At 41.5% G+C, this 22868-nt stretch overlaps 1 protein-coding gene across 5 annotated transcripts in view; it reads left to right on the forward strand.

Annotated features, from left to right (window-relative positions):
- dmxl1 (Dmx like 1) overlaps positions 1 to 22868 on the forward strand; it is a 56961-nt gene that overhangs the window by 32406 nt on the left and 1687 nt on the right. For 3 of the 5 annotated variants that reach the window (XM_079896496.1, XM_079896498.1, XM_079896497.1), the window contains exons 25-45: positions 701 to 1245; positions 1647 to 2081; positions 2933 to 3121; positions 3891 to 3967; positions 5585 to 5706; positions 5892 to 6134; positions 7525 to 7730; positions 9236 to 9390; positions 10395 to 10480; positions 11078 to 11279; positions 12352 to 12469; positions 12700 to 12735; positions 15224 to 15310; positions 15560 to 15681; positions 16928 to 17066; positions 18723 to 18783; positions 20714 to 20841; positions 20934 to 21011; positions 21487 to 21578; positions 22261 to 22313; positions 22399 to 22616. In XM_079896496.1, the coding sequence (XP_079752622.1) occupies positions 701 to 1245; positions 1647 to 2081; positions 2933 to 3121; positions 3891 to 3967; positions 5585 to 5706; positions 5892 to 6134; positions 7525 to 7730; positions 9236 to 9390; positions 10395 to 10480; positions 11078 to 11279; positions 12352 to 12469; positions 12700 to 12735; positions 15224 to 15310; positions 15560 to 15681; positions 16928 to 17066; positions 18723 to 18783; positions 20714 to 20841; positions 20934 to 21011; positions 21487 to 21578; positions 22261 to 22313; positions 22399 to 22616 (3392 nt within the window). The remainder of the gene's footprint in view (positions 1 to 700; positions 1246 to 1646; positions 2082 to 2932; positions 3122 to 3890; positions 3968 to 5584; positions 5707 to 5891; positions 6135 to 7524; positions 7731 to 9235; positions 9391 to 10394; positions 10481 to 11077; positions 11280 to 12351; positions 12470 to 12699; positions 12736 to 15223; positions 15311 to 15559; positions 15682 to 16927; positions 17067 to 18722; positions 18784 to 20713; positions 20842 to 20933; positions 21012 to 21486; positions 21579 to 22260; positions 22314 to 22398; positions 22617 to 22868) is intronic. The other 2 variants (XM_079896499.1, XM_079896500.1) reach the window with 1 other exon arrangement.

Raw genomic sequence — 22868 nt, forward strand, 5'->3', positions numbered from 1 at the left:
CAATTTGTTGTGTGAAAACAAACTGGCCTGATTTGATTGCTATTGCTTTTTACACTGAAAAAAAAAAAAAACATTTTCTTAAACGGGACATATCATGAAAATCTGACTTTTTCCGTGTTTAAGTGCTATAATCAGGATCATCAATGAGTAACTGAAGACAGAAGCCCACCTACGCCTTTACTCCTCGCTGATAAACACAGATTTAATCTGCGGTGACGGAGGATAAATGTGCAAACGGACACACACAAAGGCCACATTCATTTGACCAGAATCTGCTTCCTCTACAAATGTCACATGTCGGGCCGGTGCGAGCGCACGTCACATGAGCGTCACATTCAGAGGTTATTCGCTCGTTATGAGACTGAACGATTACAAAACGAGCAAATGTTGCAAAGAGAAACATTCTGTGACAGGGAATCAGATCAGTGTAGAAGCAGCCAGAAAAGGGGCAAATTTAACAAGCTGTAATAAATGAAGGGGCATAATATGTCACCTTTAAGTCATTTTGCATCTCTAGTAAATGTATCTTGATTTAAGCATGTGATATTTTCCTGAAAAACAAGACTTGTTTAGAAAATGTTTTGCAGTCCGCAGAGAAAAACATAAATGAAACTAGTGCAACGATGAACACTAATGAAAAGAGGTCTTTCCTCCAAAACGTTGACATTGAATGTTATTGACACAAGTCGATCTCTTTCAGGAGCCACCGGCTCGTCTCCCTGTGATCCTGCCGTGTTTAACTTCTACACGTTCCTGCGCTCGCACCCGCTGCTTCTGCGCCGTCACTTCGGCTCCTCGGAGAAACCTGGAGTGTGTCTGCCGGTGGAGGGGCGTGAGGTCGACTCCATCAGCCTCACCGAGAGGAGGCTCTTCTTCAGCGCGGCGCACGCACACCTGCAGGCCGGCTGCCCCATGCTGGCGCTAGAGGTGCTCTCCAAAATGCCGAAAGTTGTTAAGCGCTCGAAGGCGCGAGAGAACCGGCCCGTGGCGTGGAGCGCCTCTGAAGGCCCAGAGAAGCAGGACTGGTCTCAGCCGGTTCTCAACGGCTTCCAGTCGGTGTCCTCGCTCTCGTCTCCCAGAGAGGACAGTCATTCGGACTCGGTTCTGAGCTTCGACTGGAGCCAGCCGTCCCTCACTCTGCAGGACGAGCCTCTCGAGATGAAGTGGGACTCCGAGGAGTCGGACGTGGAAGAATCAGGACTGGCGATGAAGACCATTCACACAGAGACCAGCGGAGACGCTCCGGTAGGACAATTAATCGAGTTATAATCGGGATTAATCGCATCCAAAATAAAAGTTTGTGTTTACATAATATATGTGTGTGTCCTGTGTATAATTATTTTGTTTTGATAAATACACACACATGCATGTATATATTTAAGATAAACGTGTTATGTATGTATAAAATACAGTTATGTATATACATGCAAATATTTCTTAAATTTACACATGCATATGTATGTATTTATCAAAACAAAATAATTATACACAAGACACACATATATTATGTAAACACAAACTTTTATTCTGGATGCGATTAATCGTGATTAATGGTTGCCCAGCACTTGTGATAATCGCAATCAATAATCGTAATTACAATTTCAAGGGAATAATCGGCAGTTCTGGTTTTCGTGGTACTCGTGCAGGTCTCGGCCTCCACCCCGACGGACCGTGGAGAATCTCCCGCCCTGACTGAGGACATCCTCGCGGCCCGGCTGAAGTTCAGCTCCTGCCTGAAGATCCTGAGCTCGGAGTTACGGACTCTCTCCACGGGCTACGAGCTGGACGGAGGGAAGCTGAGGCATCAGCTGTGCCACTGGCTGGAGCGCGAGGTGTCGGCCCTGCAGAGCGTCTGCGGGTACAACCCCTTCCTCCAGAACCTGCCCGAGGGCATCTCCTCGGACCCGAGCCGGCGGGAGGATCCTGGTCGGGAGGACCAGCGCCGCCGGAGGCTCTGGCTGAAGAGGAACCAGCCCTTGCTCCGCATCTTCCTCAGTTACTGCAGCCTCCACGGCTCTCACGGAGGAGGACTGGCCTCCGTCAGGATGGAGCTCATTCTGCTCCTGCAGGAGTCCCAGCAGGTAACAGGGCTTAAAGGGATAGTTCACCCAAAAATTAAAATTAGTGCATGATTTACTCTCCCTCAAGTCATCCTAGGTGTATATGACATTCTTCTGTCAGATGAACACAATCAGAGTTGTATTAAAAATGTCCTGGCTCTTCCAAGCTTTATAATGGCAGTGAATGGCCATATATTTTTAAGTCCATAAAAGTGCATCTATCCATGATAAAAGTGCATTTATCCATGATAAAAGTGCATTTATCCATCATAAAAGTGCATTTATCCATCATAAAAGTGCATCTATCCATCATAAAAGTGCATTTATCCATCATAAAAGTGCATCTATCCATCATAAAAGTGCATTTATCCATCATAAAAGTGCATCTATCCATCATAAAAGTGCATCTGTCCATCATAAAAGTGCATCTATCCATCATAAAAGTGCATTTATCCATCATAAAAGTGCATCTATCCATGATAAAAGTGCATTTATCCATCATAAAAGTGCATCTATCCATCATAAAAGTGCATCTATCCATCATAAAAGTGCATCTATCCATCATAAAAGTGCATTTATCTATCATAAAAGTGCATCTATCCATCATAAAATCATGTTAATTTTCTTTATTTTATGAAAAGCAGAACATTGTTTTTGTTATGAGTGTACACAAATAAAAGTAGACATTTAACAGTTTTAAATGATGTATAAAACTTGCCTTTACAACAAAAAGAGAAAGTTATTTGAATGCACTGAAAAAAGCGAGGTGATCGCGCCGGCGTGACCTCCGACCCCAGGGGGTTAAACGTGTGCTGACCTGTATGAAAACTAAAACCAAAACTTATCTGTGTTTTGTCTGTTTGTCTCATCAGGATGATGGTCTGCAGATCTCTGTTCCCGCTCCGCAGAACGTCTCTGTTCCTCTTCTTCTTGCATGGACCGCCAACTCCAAAACTGTGGTGGCCAATCCCATAGTGCACCTCACCAATCTGACCCATGACCTCCTGCACACCATCAACGCTCTCGACGCGCCTCCGCATCCGGACGTCGTCAACAACGAGGTAAAGCGCAGATCAGTCTCCGTCTCGTTCTCCAGCACAAATATCTAAACATTCTTAAATCAAGAGACACTTACTGGAGAAGAAGCAATGACTGAAGATATTAAGTCTGAAAAATTAATCAAAATTAAGTGTTTGTGCTTAAAGGTGCAGTGTGTAATTTTCAGGAGCATCTAGTGGTGAGGTTGTGAACTGCACCCAATGGAAGTTACGGTGGCCGACAGGAAGTGATGTCGTCTGAGACAGCAGAGAGTAGCCAGTTAAGCTTTTTACAAAGACAAATTAAGAAATGATGTTTACTTAATTATTCAGTTCATCATTTGTTCATCACACCGACTTGTTCATCATTGTGTCAGTGTTTTATCCGCTGACTTTAGCTGAAGCTTCTTTACACGAAGAACAACATAGTGACGAAACGCGTTTGTCCGTTCAGGGCCACCGTAGAAACATGTGGATGTAAGCGGACCCGCGGTGTGTGTAGAGAGAAACGCCTCATTCTAAGCTAATAAACACACACGGTTCATTATGTAAGATCTTTATACACCACTGAAAACATAGATATGTGTCTGATACTGCATTTCTGATCCTCCTAAATATCACACACTGCACCTTTAAATCAAGAACAAATATCTGCCAATGGAGTCAGAAATATAATCTGAACTCAAAGGCAAAACCAGATTGTTTGTGCTGTAAAGCGACAGAGGAAGGATTTCTGCAGTGAGTGACGTGTTGTTACTGTGATGATCCTCTAACTCTTCTTCTTCTGGTTCAGATCTTCGTGATGCACACGCTGGCAGCTTCTCTGTCGGCCTGCATCTATCAGTGTCTCTGCGACGGACACAGCTACAGGTGTGTGTTTCTGGCTGCTTCTACACTGATCTGACTCCCTGTCACAGAATGTTTCTCTTTGCAACATTTGCTCGTCTTGTAATCGTTCAGTCTCATAACGAGCGAATAACCTCTGAATGTGACGCTCATGTGACGTGCGCTCGCACCGGCCCGACATGTGACATTTGTAGAGGAAGCAGATTCTGGTCAAATGAATGTGGCCTTTGAGTGTGTCTGTTTGCACATTTATCCTCCGTCACCGCAGATTAAATCTGTGTTTATCAGCGAGGAGTAAAGGCGTAGGTGGGCTTCTGTCTTCATGTCGTCTCAAACCCACACGGCGTTCTTTCTCAAGCCTCTTCTCCAGACAGTGAATGAATGGAGACCGGCAGAGCGAATGGGATTGGGATTTATTTGTATAGCGCTTTTCACAAAACACATCGTTTCAAAGCAGCTTTACAGAAAATACATCTAAAAGATGCAGGTTTATTATGTTTTGGAATGAAATGAAAATTCACCCTAAATGCATATTAAACATCTTATTGGGAACAATTCATCCCTGCATGTTTTAGTTTTCAATAATGTTTTGACCTTTTAATGTTTAATCAGAATGTATAGAAGCCACTACATTTCCACCACATAATAAAAAAAAATCATGCTTTGGTAAATCGTTATTATGACATAAAATGTCTAAATTATGACAAATTCAAAATAATGAGATAAATTATATAAAAAAATTATTATTCACTCGTACAGAAGTTTATCCTACTATAGTTTACGTCTGTGTTTTTTCTTTTGCATATAATAACTGCTGGAAAGTGCTTGAATTTGACCCTCTGGTGCTCTTCGGTCATTTCTGACTGAAAATGTTTACGTTTTGTTTTTTTTGAATTTTTTTACTTCATTGGAATGGTACGAAACTTGGTAAAGGTTTTGGCACTTGCTATATAAACTCAAAAAAAAAAATCATGGACATGATTCGAACAGGTTAAATGGTCCCGAAAAAAGTAGTCACACCTGTGCTCCTCGTGGTCAAGATTGAACTCATTGGAAATGAATGAGACGAGTTTCCTCTAGTGGAAGCGTGTGGAACTGCAGCCGAACAACATCTCACTGAACGCTCAGATTTGGAGCACAACTTGTTTAGATTTATGGCTTTGATTTTCTTGCAGTTTTAGAGTAGAACGTGATCTTGGAAATATATATTTCATATAAAAATTGAAAATAGTATTTTTGTGCATTTTTCATAACAAAATTGTAAAATTGTGTAACTTTTTTAAACTTTTTCTCACTTCATCAATAATCTGCCGAGTGTCGTCTTTGAGAAGAGATCAAAGAGTCTGTCGCTCTAAAGCGTTCAAGATTTACCAGTTTAAGTTGAAAATTAAATTTTCAGGTCTATGCTCAAAAAGTGAATAAATGGATTATAAATACAGCGTAAATATAATTTAGTATAAAAACAATCCCCTAAAAATACAAAATATTAAATTAAAAACATTATCAAACTAAAGTATAGTACATTAATTTCATTGACAAAAAAAAAGAGAAAAAGATTCTGTAATTTTTGACCGACTCGTGAAGAGCACCAGTACCTGTACGATCATGTTTGATGGTTGTGTGATATCTGTCTTTCATCAGCCATGTAAACCCGTTCACGGGCATCACGTACCAGAGCGTCCTGATTACCCATCAGCCCCCAGTGAGGAGCGTCAGCATGGAGGAGCCCGTCCTGCCCAACACTCCCCCTGCGCAGTGGCCCGGTAAAGCCCAGTCTCTGTGACCTCTGACCCCGGACTGATCTGTGTGTGTGTGTGTGTGTGTGTGTGTGTGTGCATCTGACCGTCATCTCGAGACTCTGGACTGATCTGTGTGTGTGTGTGTGTGTGTGTGTGTGTGTGTGTGTGTGTGTGTGTGTGTGTGTGTGTGTGTGTGTGTGTGTGTGCAGGTGTGAGTGTCCTGATGCGGCTGCTGGAAGCCTCCTCTGATGAGAACCAGCCCGGTCTCTCAGTGCTTCTGTGTGAGATCCTGAGCGCCGTGTTCCTCAGCCTGTTCGTCCACGGCTTGGCCACACACTCCACACACGAGCTGCTCCGCATCGTCGCGCACCCGCTCAACGCTAAGCTCTGGGTCGCTGTGTTCGGCGGCGGCGCTCGAGTTCCCGTGCCGGAGAAACCCACATCACCCACAGGTGCTGCTCTCTTCTGTGTTTGTGTCTCCATTAAAGGGATAGTTCACCCAAAAATGAAAATTAGCCCATGATTTACTCTCCCTCAAGTCATCCTAGGTGTATATGACATTCTTCTTTCAGACGAATACAATCTGAGTTTTATAAAAAAATCTCCTGGCTCTTCCAAGCTTGATAATTGCAGTGAATGGAAGTGCATAAAAGTGCATCTATCCATCATAATAGTGCATCTATCATCATAAAAGTGCATCTATCCATCATAAAAGTGCATCTATCATCATAAAAGTGCATCTGTCCATCATAAAAGTGCATCTGTCCATCATAAAAGTGCATCTGTCCATCATAAAATTGCATCTATCATCATAATAGTGCATCTGTCCATCATAATAGTGCATCTGTCCATCATAAAAGTGCATCTATCCATCATAAAAGTGCATCTGTCCATCATAAAAGTGCATCTATCCATCATAAAAGTGCATCTGTCCATCATAAAAGTGCATCTGTCCATCATAAAAGTGCATATATCCATCATAAAAGTGCATCTGTCCATCATAAAAGTGCATCTGTCCATCATAAAATTGCATCTATCATCATAATAGTGCATCTGTCCATCATAAAAGTGCATCTGTCCATCATAAAAGTGCATCTGTCCATCATAAAATTGCATCTATCATCATAATAGTGCATCTGTCCATCATAAAAGTGCATATATCCATCATAAGTGCATCTGTCCATCATAAAAGTGCATCTGTCCATCATAAAATTGCATCTATCATCATAATAGTGCATCTGTCCATCATAAAAGTGCATATATCCATCATAAAAGTGCATCTGTCCATCATAAAAGTGCATCTGTCCATCATAAAATTGCATCTATCATCATAAAAGTGCATCTATCATCATAAAAGTGCATCTGTCCATCATAAAATTGCATCTATCATCATAAAAGTGCATCTATCATCATAAAAGTGCATCTATCATCATAAAAGTGCATCTATCATCATATAAAAGTGCATCTATCATCATTAAAGTGCATCTGTCCATCATAAAAGTGCATCTGTCCATCATAAAAGTGCATCTTGGATGACTTGAGGGTGAATAAATAATGGGCTAATTTTCATTTTTGGGTGAACCATCCCTTTAAAGTGCCGTTATGATGCTTTCTGGGATATGACCTGTTATATAGTGTGTAATAAAGATGTGTGTGAGTGTAAGAGCTCTGCAAAGTTTCAAAGATCAAAGTGCAGATAAATTGAGTTTTTGTCTCCTGAAAGAAAGTGATTCTGAACTGAAACGAGTCGTCAGTAATTCAGTCTCGTTTGTGTGATGATCACGTTATGATCTTCGGTGTTGAGCTCCACTGAAGGGTTTTGCTGTGTGTTGCTCCCTAAAGCTGCTGATGCTCGTGACTCGGTGGAAGATGCGGAGCGAAAGCAGAGGCGTTTCCGGTTACGTTCATCCCGCAGTAACTCCAGAGAGAATCCCGAGATTCCCGACGGTCCCCTGAGTCCCAGACCCGAGACGGAGCCGCAAACATCCGTGTTTAAAGAGCGCTTCATCCCTCCTGAGCTCAGCATCTGGGACTACTTCATCGCAAAGGTATGAGCTTACATCGCTGGCTTCCAGTAATTTGATATCTTGCAGATGTTTTCATTAATGAGGGGCATTTTTGAAAATATTTGTTTATTTAAATGACGTTTAACGAGAAAGACGTTATTTTTTACGTTTTTGTCGTAAAGCACCGTTGTAGAAACAAGACACAGAGAACGGTGTGCGAAGCGAAGTTTCTAACAGCACTGTGTTCTCTGTTCTTAAACCGGTCTCACTCGACCAGCAGATCATGTGTCTCGAGATCATTTTGCTCTCTGACAGTTATGATCATCTCGGCTCACTCGTGTTCAGCTGCGCTCGGGAATATGGACACGTCTCTCCTCAGTCGACGGCTGTTTGGATGTGATTTCTCATTGTGGAGATATTATGATAACTCAGTTTCATTCATTCATTTGATCAAAAGTGGTTCCATTTTGTAAGATCATTTAATAAGATCATTTTCATAGAAGTAATTCAAACTTCGCGAAGCAGACGACAACGACGTTAAGGGCCCTATTTTAACGATCTGAAACGCAAGTATCAAGCGCGAAACACAAGTAGCTTTGTGTGCGGATCTCGGCGCTGTTGATATTACACCGGCGGGATAAATGACTCTCCGACGCAAATCTAAAATGTGTTGGCCTGAAGTCGCTTCATTACTCATAGGTGTGGTTTGGGCGTAACGTGAAATAAACCAATCAGAGCGACATCTCACATTCCCTTTAAGAGCAGGCGCGCTTGTTCCATGGCGGATTGCTATTATAACGGCGGATTTGCCAGGAGCGGTTCACAGCCGAGGAGACCGACGTTCTCGTCAGGGCCGTAAAACACAGAGAAGTGACATTGGGGATGGAGAAACACACCCAGATTAGCTTCGGTTAAACAGGCGTATGATAATTTGGGTAAATGTGTAAGCTAGATTTATGCCTATTTTGCACATCTTCATGGACACCACAATGATTTCCCTCGTGTGGAATATTGTTCCTTTTAATAATGTATGGTTTTCTAAAAATGGAAACTGCTGCGTCTGTATAGATGAGAGAAGCAAAGTGTGTGCAACGCGCCACTGACTTTAGACGAGGTTTCTCCTGGTCAGTGGTGGAATTGTTTTCTGAAACTGCAAAATAGCACCAGGGAACGTTTGCGCCGGAACACGCCGCCTCTTTTCCCTGAACCGCCCCCGGGAGCGCAAGTTCATTCCCTAATTTACTGACGTGCGTCTGTGGAGGGAAGAGTCCGCTGTGCGTCGGGTGCAGAATAGGAATGACACATGCGTCGTGTACAGAGTCAGTTGCGCTGGGAGCGAGATAGGGCCCACTGTGATCAAATACAGTCAACTTGTTAACACGCGCCACAGTGCCACCCAGTGCATTTAATGATAACTGTGAGTTAGTGCCTGGGGTTTATCATGGATTTACGGCCAGCAAAGCAACGTAGTAAAATTTGAATAGTATTTTAGTTTTAATGTAAGTGTGTGTGTGTGTTTGTGTGTGCGTGTGTGTGTGTGTGTGAAGCCGTACCTGCCTCCCTCCGCCAGCCGAGTGGAGTACGACTCTGAGGAAAGCCAAGGCAGCGAGGATGAGGAGGATGAGGATGATGATGAGGACGAAGGAGATTATTTTGATGCCAACTCTCCACTGGCAGAACATTCCAACAGCAGCTCGTACAGGTGAGCAGAGAGTCATGTGATGATGTAATGGTGTGATGATGGAATGGTGTGATGATGTTCCTGTGATGATGATGATGTGATGATAATGGTGTGATGATGTTCCTGTGATGGTGATGGTGTGATGATGTTCCTGTGATGGTGATGATGTGATGATGATGGTGTGATGATGTTCCTGTGATGGTGATGGTGTGATGATGTTCCTGTGATGTAATGGTGTGATGATGTAATGGTGTGATGATGTTCCTGTGATGGTGATGGTGTGATGATGTTCCTGTGATGTAATGGTGTGATGATGTGATGGTGTGATGATGTTCCTGTGATGTAATGGTGTGATGATGTTCCTGTGATGTAATGGTGTGATGATGTGATGGTGTGATGATGTTCCTGTGATGTAATGGTGTGATGATGTTCCTGTGATGTAATGGTGTGATGATGTGATGGTGTGATGATGTTCCTGTGATGGTGATGATGTAATGGTGTGATGATGTTCCTGTGATGTGGTGATGTAATGGTGTGATGATGTTCCTGTGATGTGGTGATGTAATGGTGTGATGATGTTCCTGTGATGTAATGGTGTGATGATGTGATGGTGTGATGATGTTCCTGTGATGTAATGGTGTGATGATGTGATGGTGTGATGATGTTCCTGTGATGTAATGGTGTGATGATGTTCCTGTGATGGTGATGATGTAATGGTGTGATGATGTTCCTGTGATGTGGTGATGTGATGGTGTGATGATGTTCCTGTGATGTAATGGTGTGATGATGTTCCTGTGATGGTGATGATGTAATGGTGTGATGATGTTCCTGTGATGTGGTGATGTAATGGTGTGATGATGTTCCTGTGATGTGATAATGTGATGATGTAATGGTGTGATGATGTAATGGTGTGATGATGTAATGGTGTGATGATGTTCCTGTGATGTAATGATGTAATGATGTGATGATGTAATGGTGTGATGATGTTCCTGTGATGGTGATGATGTGATGATGTTCTTGTGCAGCTGGTGTCTGATGCGCTTGGCGATGGTGCAGATGGTGCAGTTCAACCTCAAGACCTTCTACCCAACGACAGGTCATGACCTCTTAGGTAATGAGCCTTTAACTGCAGCACATGTGTGATGTTTAGAGATGCTAAACACAGTTATATAGTTATATAGGATAGTTCACCCAAAAATGAAAATGAGCCCCTGGTTCACTCCCCCTAGGTGTACATGGCGATGCGTGAACATCAGCAGTGCGTCGCTTTAACACTCATGATCCCGCATAAGCTGCGCTTTACTCTGAGGTGGAATCCGTATGTTCGTTTGACCGGAAGCTAGTGATTTACTTTATAAAGTTTTAAATATGGATATTTTTCTTACACAAACTCATTTCGCTTCGCTTTATAAAGCTTGGAAGAGCCAGGACATTTTTAATATAACTCTGACTGTCTTCGTCTGACAGAAGATTGTCATACACACCTAGGATGAGGGAGGGTAAATCAGGGGCTAATCTTCATTTTGGGTGAACTCTCCCTTTAAACACAATACGCCATGATAAAAGTAGGAGTTACCTTTCTTTATTCTGTAGCGGAAACAAGCTTCCAAATCATAAACAATTTCATATATAGTGAAATATGCTTTTGGTCATAGTATGATGTGTGTGCGTGTGCGTGTGTGTGTGTGTGTGCGTGTGCGTGTGTCAGATCTGCCCGTGTGCTCTCCGCTGTGTCACGCCGCTCTGAAGACGCTTCAGCGATGGGAGACGCTGCTCCTCAAGAGGCTGGAGATCTTCGGAGGTCCTCCATCAAACTTCATCTCCTCGCAGCTCCTGGACGAGAGTGTGTCGTCGGGACCGGCGCTCCTGCGGCACAAGGCCCTGTTCGAGCCCTCGAACACACCCTTCAGGTACGGGACGCAGCTCACCTGTGTGTGTGTTCACGCTAGAGCTGCACGAGTAATGGCAATGAATCTGCACACGATTTGGCAAAGGCTGCGATTATTTATATATTGGCCAAATATGCCCTGCAGACGTACGATAACACACATCACTCCAGGAAACCCCTATGAGCATCTCACACACACACACACACACACACACACACACACACACACACACACACTCACACACTCACTCACTCACACACACACACACACACACACACACACACACACACACACACACACACACTCACTCACTCACTCACACACACACACACACACACACACACACACACACACACACACACACACACACACACACACACACACTCACTCACTCACTCACACACACACACACACACACACACACACACACACACACACACACACACACACACACACACACACACACACACACACACACACACACACTCACTCACTCACACACACACACACACACACACACACACACACACACACACACACACACACACACACACACACACACACACACACACACACACACACACACACACACACACACACACACAGGAAACCCCTATGAGCATCACACTCTCTGTCTCTGAATAAACAGAAGACTGAGACGCTTTGATTAATCATGAGTAATAAACACACGACTGCCTTATTCTGTGCCAGAAGCTCGTCGTCTCACAGGAGCTCAGCTGTCCTCATGAAGTGAGTCTGGAGGAAAAGCGTGTTATTAATGTCGTCTGTTGTTGGACTAGAGGTTCATAAATGCGTCTCATGTCTGGAAAGATGTTTGACGCGTGTTGCTTTTTCAAATGCACGTTATAAGCGACTCGAACTCGCAGTGCTTTCAGAGTGAGCCGTGTTTCCTGAGCCGTACGGCACTGACACGCTGCACATTACTAATGATCTCAGCCTTTACCAGTTCAGTATCGGGATGAGCCAACTCAGTGTAAGTGTGATTGTTAATTGCGATTAATCGTGCAGCGCTGGTGTGCTAATGTTAGCCCCAGGTCCCGTGTGTGTAGTCAGCGCTGTGTTCTGTGCTCAGGTCTCGCCGGCGCTCGGCTCTGCCCGTGAAGCGACTCTGGCTGTATCTGGTCAAACAGGAGGAGGTTCAGGAAACGTTCATACGCAACATCTTCACTAAGAAACGAGATCTGAACGAGGTATGTGTGCTCGCCCTTTTTCCCAGAATGCCCCTTAAATCCGCCGTGCACCGTCAGCTGATGGTGTTCGTAACGATCGCTCGAGTCTGTTTATCCATGAATGCCTGTAATGTCATTAATATTTGTTAACCTGTGTTGTACGTGTGGCAACTGTGTGAGTAACCGTCTAACGGTGGATTGTGATGTGTGTGATTGACCTGCATGTTTCATCGTAACTCTTGCATCCGGAGACTGACAGTGTGCCGCTGGATCCCACACACAACCAGGTATCTAACCGAGAGCTAATGATGATCCTCATCCAGTCATGTGATCTGTAATGAAGGCTCGTTAAGGGTGTTTTCACACCTATAGATCGCATGTCTTGTTCCGAAACAGGGACTTAGTTTGTTACAATGTTGCATTTTCTTCTTGGTTCGGTTCGTTTTCACAAGGCGATCTTTCAAAGCACTGCAAAAAATGCTCTTCTTAGTATTTTTGTCTAGTTTCCAGTCCAAATATCAGACATTTCTTAAATCAAGATCCATTTACTAAAGTAGTAAAATTAAATAAGATATTATGTCCTGTTTTCCCAGGGGAATTAATCAAAATGAAGTGAGTTTTGCTTAAAACAAGCGAAATGATCTGCCAGTGGGGTCAGAAAAATAATGTTAATTCAAACAGAAACAAGATTATTTTTCTCACCCCTTTGGCAGATCATTTCGCTAGTTTTAAGCAAAAACTCACTTCATTTTTATTTATATCCCCAGAAAACAAGACATAATATCTTATTTAATTTAACTACTTTAGTAAATGGATCTTGCTTTAAGAATGTTTAGATATTTGGACTGGAAACAAGACAAAAATACTAAGTAAGAAAAGCATTTTTTGCAGTGAGCGTACAGACATGTGTTCACGCAAGTCACATGCAAGTACAACCGTCCTCTTATTGGTCAGCGTTTCCTCTGCTCATCCATCAAGATGATTGACAAGTTCGCTCAGCTGATTTCGGCTTTATTTGTAACTTTCGAGACATGCAAACACTAGACGAATGTATCCGTCATTACCGCGGTAAATGATGTACTACACTCGTATTAATACCGCAGCTCGTTTGCAGTCGGGCCGAGACATCTCGTTCGGGTGGTTTTGGTGCGGATCACACACAAGTGTTCCCACATGCCTAACCGAACCGAACACAGGGAGAAAACACAACAAACACTCGGGTGTGAAAGTGCTTCACTCCTGGCTGACGGTCACATGAGCTGAAAGACAAGTATCTGTGCTGCGATTGGCTAAAACTGCTGTTTATTGTAATTTAATGTGTTAAACTTTGAGCAGTAACATCAAATAATGATAGAAATGAACATCACTGCTGGGATACGTGACCTTCAACCCTCATGTCACGTCGCATCAAGACCTTAAGACTGTTGGTGTGTCCCAATTCACACTCTTATGCACTATTGATGCATTTTGTAATAGAAATAGTGCGATTAGTGTGAAATTATGCACTTATTTAACCCCCCCACCCAAACGATTAAGTTGAAAACTTCATGCACTTGATAACCTTATAAAAAAATCTCAAAATAACATTATAAAACTCAAACACTAGATGGGAGAGTGCATAGTGTATAGTGCGTCATTTGGGACACAGCTTAAGTCTTACAAACTAGTTTGACCAGTTGTTTCATTTTCATTATTAAAAATTCACCTTCCAGACTCTTTAAAACACCACCTGTAATATTCGACAGGCAATTTTCAGGCCATTTTATTTCCCTTTATTGTAGAATTTTTAATAATGAAATTGTATGTGAAATGTTTTCAATAAATGAAAATATACAATCATGTTGAATTTCGGCCCGTAAGAAGGCAAATCAGTTCAACATGCTTAACACGGGTTAACCAGTCTTGCTTTTCAGATTGGAACTAGACCAGTCTTATGTTGTTATGTATCTGACTCATGACCAGTCTTTGACTAAATTGTAAGACTAGTCTAAGCTGATCATGCAACCCGGCCTCTGGTCAGAAAGTGTCGATCCCCCACAATTCTCTGCAAACTCGCGTTCAGATGTGAGACGCATGGCACGAGAACATCGAGTCCTGACCTAGATGTGTTTTCCGTGTTCATCTGAGTGAAACGGCACATATTCTGCAGCTCGAGGATCTGATGTTCCTGCATTTGAAGCGTGAACACTGAACATTAGTGATCGGCTTGTTCCACAGATTATTCTCCTCTAGCAGAAGCTCATGACAGGAAGGCCTTTATAAGAGTCTTTAAACGTGTGATAGATGAGCTGTGCACCCGTTCACTCTAGTGTTCATTTGTCAGCTATTTCTACATTTAGTCTTAGTCCTGTCTAATGTACTTTTGAGTTTTTATCATATTTAGTCCTTGCCCTGTTTTCATCAGTCTAGTTTTAGTCAAAGAAAATGTAGTCATATTTTCGTCATGCTGCATAATGGTGACCTTGATAATAGGCTAACGATTATTTTGCTTAAAATTATAATCACAACAATTGTTGTCATTTGAGAAATTTATATTTGCATTTCATCAGAATGATTGTGGTTTCATATATAACTACAAATCTAGAGAATGTCTCGTATAGTCTCATGATGTCTCATAGAACTCGTATGCATGCTTTATTTCACCTCATCTAGTTTAAAACAACAGCTAAAAAATACTATTTATTATATATGTATAAGCGTATGTGCTTTTATTCATATAGTCGAGATTCCCGTCTGACGAGCGATAGTGATGTCACTGTCTGGCTTCTCCCGCAGATCGAGGCTGATCTGGGATATCCAGGAGGAAAAGCTCGCATCATCCACAAGGAATCTGACATCATCACGGCGTTCGCCATCAATAAGGTGCAGTTGCGGGACGTCCCGCTGTTGGGTTTGACCTCTGTGACCTCTGACCTCTGAAGTATAAAGAGACACTCAGAGTCAAACTGGGAGATACACTGGTGTTTTGCCAGATAGGAAGTTTATCTATGATCATCAACTTTTTACTCTTTTAATTCCTTTTAATTCTGTTTTAATTTTCCTTGCTTTTTATTTTATATTGCCAGTGTGTGAAATGCTTCATAAATAAACTTGCCTTGGCTTTGTCTTCAGGCCAATCGCAACTGTTTAGTGATCGCCTCCACACACGACATCCAGGAGCTCGACGTGTCCTCGATCCTCGCCACTCAGGTGCTCACGTGGATCGACGACGAGGCGGAGGCCGAGGTCAAAGGGTGTGTTTCAATTCAATTCAATTCATTTCACATTTATTTGTACAGCGCTTTTCACTATACACATCATTTCAAAGCAGCTTTACAGAAAATGCATGAGTCCACATTACAGTTTACAGTGATCTGATATCAGAGGAGACTAAGTTATGCATTTCAGAAATCTACAAATCACAGTTAGCAAAACATTTATTAATTTAAACAATGCAATAATTTAATGCAGAAATAATGAGCTCACTGAAGTAATGAATACTTCAAAGAGTGAGACGCATGTTACAGTACAGTCATGTGATCGTGTCCAGGGGCCTCGTTTATAACCGTGGCACGAAACAGGCCCTGAACGAGCCGTACACCTCTACTGTGACTTATAAACACACTTGACGAGAAAATGTGCGCATCTGTAAGCAAACTCTGATCCATGCGTACGAACACTCTGGAGACCGATGATGATCTGAGGAACTGATGAAGGAAAACCACTTTAAATCCTCTTTATGAGTCCTAATCATAAATACAGTGCATGTTCACAATAACAGTTTAAATGCATAAAAGAATGATTTAAACTCTGTTTTACATCTGATATACACATTTAGATTAAATATGCCATTCTCATTAATGGAGTTAAGCACTTAAATTACATCAAATCATTACAGAGAAGTTACAATTTTTTTTTATATTTTAATAAATAATATTTGTAGTGGATGTGATGCTTTTGAACACTTTTCCTGAGGAATGCTGTGTTTTAATGTTTGCTCAGCGCATGATAACAGCAGAACTCGTGACCTGAGGAAATATGTGCACGCAAATAATGAACAATCTGTTTCCATTAAAAATATAAAGCAATTAAAAATACTATTTGGTCAGTGGAAAAGATTGAGAAAAACTTTCTCTGAAATGTATTTTATATTATTTGATTTATTAATTCAAAAACAAGGCAACTACTAAATGATTGTTAGCAATGTAATGTGATGCACATCCGTATCTCATATTTTCCTAATGTCTTGTACCGTTAAACATGGGATCATGTGGATGTAAATGATATGCAGATGAGGATATAGTAAAACGAGGCGTTGTAAGCTCCAGATATGGTTTTCTGATATGGAATTCTGGCGTTCACACGCTTTTATAAGTCTGAATATGTTTTGGCTTTCGGGCACACATACACTTTTAGTGAGGATCCTACACACAGTTTTATAAATGCGAGTCCTGATCAGTTGTGGGTCGCAGGTGTGAGTTCAGCTTGTGTTGTGTGCAGGACGGATGATTTCCTGGTGGTTCACGCGCGGGACGATATCAGCACGCACGGCAGCACACCTTACACACACAGCAGCCCCGGGACGCCCATCAACATGCCCTGGCTGGGCGGCCTGCAGACCGGCAGAGGAGCCGCCGTGGTGAGCACTGTTCATGTTCGTTGACGAATAATTTTCGGCATTATTTTTGTCATACGACATTTTTTCACAGACGAAAACGAGACGATAAAAAAACAGGTTTGAATGATAAAAACTATGACGAAAATCTATTGACGTTATTGTCAACGAATAAAAACTGACGAAAATCTGTTGACATTTTCGTCAACGAATAAAAACTGACGAAAATCTATTGACGTTATCGTCAACGAATAAAAACTGACGAAAATCTGTTGACATTTTCGTCAACGAATAAAAACTGACGAAAATCTATTGACATTTTCGTCAACGAATAAAAACTGACGAAAATCTATTGACGTTATCGTCAACGAATAAAAACTATGACGAAAATCTATTGACATTTTCGTCTACAAATAAAAACTGACGTAAATCTATTGACGTTATCGTCAACGAATAAAAACTGACGAAAATCTATTGACGTTTTGTCAACGAATAAAAACTGACGAAAATCTATTGACATTTTCGTCAACGAATAAAAACTGACGAAAATCTATTGACGTTTTTGTCAACGAATAAAAACTGACGAAAATCTATTGACATTTTCGTCAACGAATAAAAACTGACGAAAATCTATTGACGTTTTTGTCAACGAATAAAAACTGACGAAAATCTATTGACATTTTCGTCAACGAATAAAAACTGACGAAAATCTATTGACGTTTTTGTCAACGAATAAAAACTGACGAAAATCTATTGACATTTTCGTCTACAAATAAAAACTATGACGAAAATCTATTGACATTTTCGTCTTCAAATAAAAACTGACGAAAATCTATTGACGTTATCGGCAACGAATAAAAACTATGACAAATCTATTGACATTTGTCAGCAAATAAAAGCTATTACGAAAATCTATTGATGTTATCGTCAACGAATAAAAACTGACGAAAATCTATTGACATTTTCGTCAACGAATAAAAACTATGACGAAAATCTATTGACATTTTCGTCTACAAATAAAAACTGACGTAAATCTATTGACGTTATCGTCAACGAATAAAAACTGACAAATCTATTGACATTTTCGTCTACAAATAAAAACTGACGTAAATCTATTGACGTTATCGTCAACGAATAAAAACTATGACAAATCTATTGACATTTGTCAGCAAATAAAAGCTATTACGAAAATCTATTGACGTTATCGTCAATGAATAAAAACTGACGAAAATCTATTGACATTTTCGTCAACGAATAAAAACTATGACAAATCTATTGACATTTTCGTCTACAAATAAAAACTGACGAAAATCTATTGACGTTTTTGTCAACAAATAAAAACTATGATGAAAATCTATTGACGTTATCGTCAACGAATAAAAACTGAAGAAAATCTATTGACATTTTTGTCTACAAATAAAAATTTGTTAAAAACTTTGTTAAAAACAAATTTTAGTTGACTAAAATCTTGTATTTTCTAGACTAAAACAAAAGCTAAATATGACTAAACTTAAAACAATTCAGATGACTAAAATATGACTAAAACTAAATTACATTTTAGTAAAAAGACTAATAACTAAAACAAAATTTGCTGCCAGAATGAACACTGGTGGAGAGTAACGGCACTGAGCGGCTCGCTTTAAACCCGTGCGTCTCATGCTCTTTTCTGTGTTCACGCAGCTCATCAAACGAAACATCAACAACGTGAGACGGATGACATCACACCCCACACTCCCGTACTGTAAGTCCCCGGCTCGTCTTCATCCGGTGGGATCTGCTCCACTTCTCACGTTATTCTGTGTGAATGGAAGTGAATTCATGACAAATGTCTCCGAAACAAAACACTTGAATTGCACTAACTGGATAGAAATGCATTCCATTTTTGGGGACTGAAATCCAACATGGCTGTATGTTTAATATTTGAATATTTCAATTGAGAGCATTTACCACACAGTTTCATTGTTAGAAATTTATAATAGAATAATAGAATATAATAGAATCTATATTCTCATTTCCAGATTATTCAGACTTGTTTGAGAGGTTCCAAATGCCATAACCTCTGAAATATTAACATAACATTTTGCTCAGATACAAACTTGATTTTATGACCTTTCATGGATTAATTCTAATAGTCATCATGTCACGCATGAATAGTAACGAAAATGACGGGAGGAAAATGCATTACATTTTCAGGTGTTTTGTCAGCAGTGATGTAATGCAAGTCTCCAAATCCATTTTGTTCAAGGTTTTTTATTAATCAAATGAGACCATGAAATTAAGTGTGGAATAATTCAGATGTCTTCAGGGTGTAAGGGGTTAATATGTAAGCTCTGTTAATGCACTGCATTGAATTTCAATGAGTGCAATTCAACATGTTTTGTTCCAAAGACATTTCCGACCCTGGATCACGTCACCAGTCTCGAGTCGCACGGGGATATCTGTGGCAATAGCCAACCATACATGTATGGGTCAAAATTATAGATTATTCTTTTATGCCAAAAATCATTAGGATATTAAAGGGTTAGTTCACCCAAAAATGAAAATTCTGTCAGTAATTACTCACCCTCATATTGTTCCAACCGCGTAAGACCTTCGTTCATCTTCGGAACACAAATTAAGATATTTTTGATGAAATCTGAGCCATGTCTGAATCCTCCATAGGCTGCTATGTGACCGAAACTTGCTGGCCCAGAAAAGTTATTAAAGAGATCGTTAATATAGTCCATGTGACTCCAGTGGCTCAATCTTAAGTATATCAAGCGACGAGAATACTTTTTGTGCGCAAAAACAAACAAAAATAACGACTTTATTCCACTTTTCATTTCCTTCTCTCTGGGCCTCGTAGTGTTTTTGCGCTGCGCGTCTGTGTTGTACGTCATCACGCATCACACACATGACCGGCGTCGGCCAATAGTGAGCCTACGTGGTGACGTGTAACACGGACGCGCTGCGCAAAAACACTACGCGAACCAACTAGAGGCCCAGAGAGAAGGAAATGAAAAGTGGAATAAAGTCGTTATTTTTGTTTGTTTTTGCGCACAAAAAGTATTCTCGTCGCTTGATATACTTAAGATTGAGCCACTGGAGTCACATGGACTATATTAACGATCTCTTTAATAACTTTTCTGGGCCAGCAAGTTTCGGTCACATAGCAGCCTATGGAGGATTCAGACATGGCTCAGATTTCATCAAAAATATCTTAATTTGTGTTCCGAAGATGAACGAAGGTCTTACGGGGTTGGAACAACATGAGGGTGAGTAATTACTGACAGAATTTTCATTTTTGGGTGAACTAACCCTTTAAGTAAAGATCATGTTTCGTGAAGATATTTAGTAAATTTGCTACCGTAAATATATAAAACATTTATTAGTGTAGTAGTTAATAGTTAATGCAGCACAATTGATTTTAAAAGTGATTTTCTCAATGTTTTGATTTTTTTGCACCCTCAGATTCCAGATGTTCAAATAGTCCTATCAATTCAAATATCCTAACAAACCATACATCAAGTTTTCAGATGATGTATAAATCTCAATTTAAAAACACTGACCCATGTGACTTGTTTGTTTTTAACATGTTTTGTGGTCCAGGGTCACATTTGTAGTTTGTTTACTCCCATAATGTGTCAGCATATGCTCAACGTGTGTGTGTGTGTGTGTGTGTGTGTGTGTAGACCTGACGGGGGCGCAGGACGGTAGCGTGCGCATGTTCGAGTGGGGTCACTCACAGCAGATCACCTGCTTCAGGAGTCCCGGGAACACCAGGGTCACCAGAATACGCTTCAACTACCAGGGCAATAAGGTGCGTCTCCCGAAACCCAGTGCAGACCCCGAGCGAGAGAGCGGCGTGTGTTAACCAGCTCTTCTGTGTGTGTGTGTGTGTGTGTGTTTCAGTTTGGGATCGTGGATGCGGATGGAGCGCTCAGCCTCTGGCAGACCAGCACTTCAGGACACACACACAAACCCTATCTGGTACATCACACCGCATCACTTCCTGTTCACTGCAGTACCCTGTGGATTCATCATACTGTACATGTGTTTATTCTGTCTTTGTGTCTTTATACAGTCAAACACACATTTATTCACACACCTTCAACATTTCTCACATCATCAGTTTATTCGCTATAGTTTAGAGAATGGTAATAAAATATGAGCAGAACTCAGTGGATATTTGACTGGTTTTGTCCGTCCTTCTGTTAGACTGTCTCACACATGAGTTATGTTGAATATCTGTCAGCTGTTAAATTTAACTGATAAATGAACTTCCTGATCACACTAGTAAAAAATAATCTGAATAATTTTTATGTCTTGTTGTATTTATACATGTGTGCGCTGGAAGCTTGTGTGTGTGTGTGTGTGTGTGTGTGTGTGTGTGTGTGTGTGTGTGTGGACGGGGAATGAAGCTCTTTCTGATTTCCTCATCATATTCTCCTCTGTTTTCCTCCAGACACTTCAGTGTCACAATAAGACGGCGAATGACTTTGTGTTTGTGGGCTCGTCGTCGCTCATCGCCACCGCAGGCCTGTCCACAGACAACAGGTACTGATCTGAGACCTGAGGAGCAGCGAGAGCAGAGCCTCTCGAGTCCATGAGAACATCATGAGAACGTTGGCTTGAGAAAGCTCTACTAGTCCATCTCTCCGTCCGCCTCAGTTCTTAAAGTCCCCTGTGGTGAAGATCCAGCCTTTAATATTGTTTAATATTGTGGTGTTTTTAATCTGCTTTAAGACAAACCATGTGTAAGTTCATAAGTCGACAGCATTGCTGAGTATTTCCTCCTTAAAACTGCAGTGAACCAAAGACAGTCTCAAAAACACGCTTTGAAATCGCTGGTGTTTCTGACGTCACAAACTACCTTGTAACCAATCAGATCAACGTGTGATCGTCAACCAGTGGATCTCTGAGCTGAGTGAGTGGAGGCGGGGCTCATTTGCATATTCATAGAACCATGCATACTAAATGAGGCGAGGGTGTCGAGTTACATTCAAGATATTTTAAGGCATGAAGGAATTCTTCAAGGAAAACACGATAAAATGATCGACTAGAGACTTTCTCAAGCCAACAGAGTTTTTATTGACAAACTTTTTTATCTAGTTAAATCAAAAAAAGATTTAGCTGCATGTCATGTGACATCAGAGAATATGTTAAATTGAAATATTAACTGCAGATCTCAGGAGGTGTGTTATATAAATATTAATCCTGCTGATCTCTGCCGTTACAGGAACGTGTGTCTGTGGGATACGCTGGTCACGCCGGCCTTCAGTCTGGTTCACGGTACGGCATCGTCACACACGCGTGTTCAGACACGATTCTTCTGTACGAGCGAGTGTATCTGACTGATGTGTGTGTGTGTGCTCAGCCTTCAGCGTGCACGAGTCGGGCTCCACGGTCCTGGCTCTGGCCTCGAAACAGCAGGTTCTGCTCAGCGGAGGGAGGAAGGGCTGGATCAGTGTCCTGGATCTGAGTCTGAGGATCCAGCGCCAGAGCTTCCAGGCCCACGACTCGCCGGTGAAAGCGCTGGCGGTGGACAGCACGGAGAGAAGCTTCATCAGCGGGTCCGCCGAGGGCAACATCAAGGTCTGTGTTCACTCACGGGAATACATGCATCGTGGAATATTAATAAAGGTGCAGTGTGTGATATTTAGGAGGATCAGAAATGCAGTATCAGACACACAACTGTGTTTTCAGTGGTGTGTAAAGATCTACCTTAACGAATCGTGTGTGTTTATTAGCTTAGAATGAGGCATTTCTCTCTACACACACCGCGGGTCCGCTTACATCCACATGTTTCTACGGTGGCCCTGAACGGACAAACGCGTTTCGTCACTA

The sequence above is a fragment of the Squalius cephalus genome (assembly GCF_949319135.1).
Source record: "Squalius cephalus genome assembly, chromosome: 16".
In the NCBI taxonomy this organism is placed as follows: Eukaryota; Metazoa; Chordata; class Actinopteri; order Cypriniformes; family Leuciscidae; genus Squalius; species Squalius cephalus.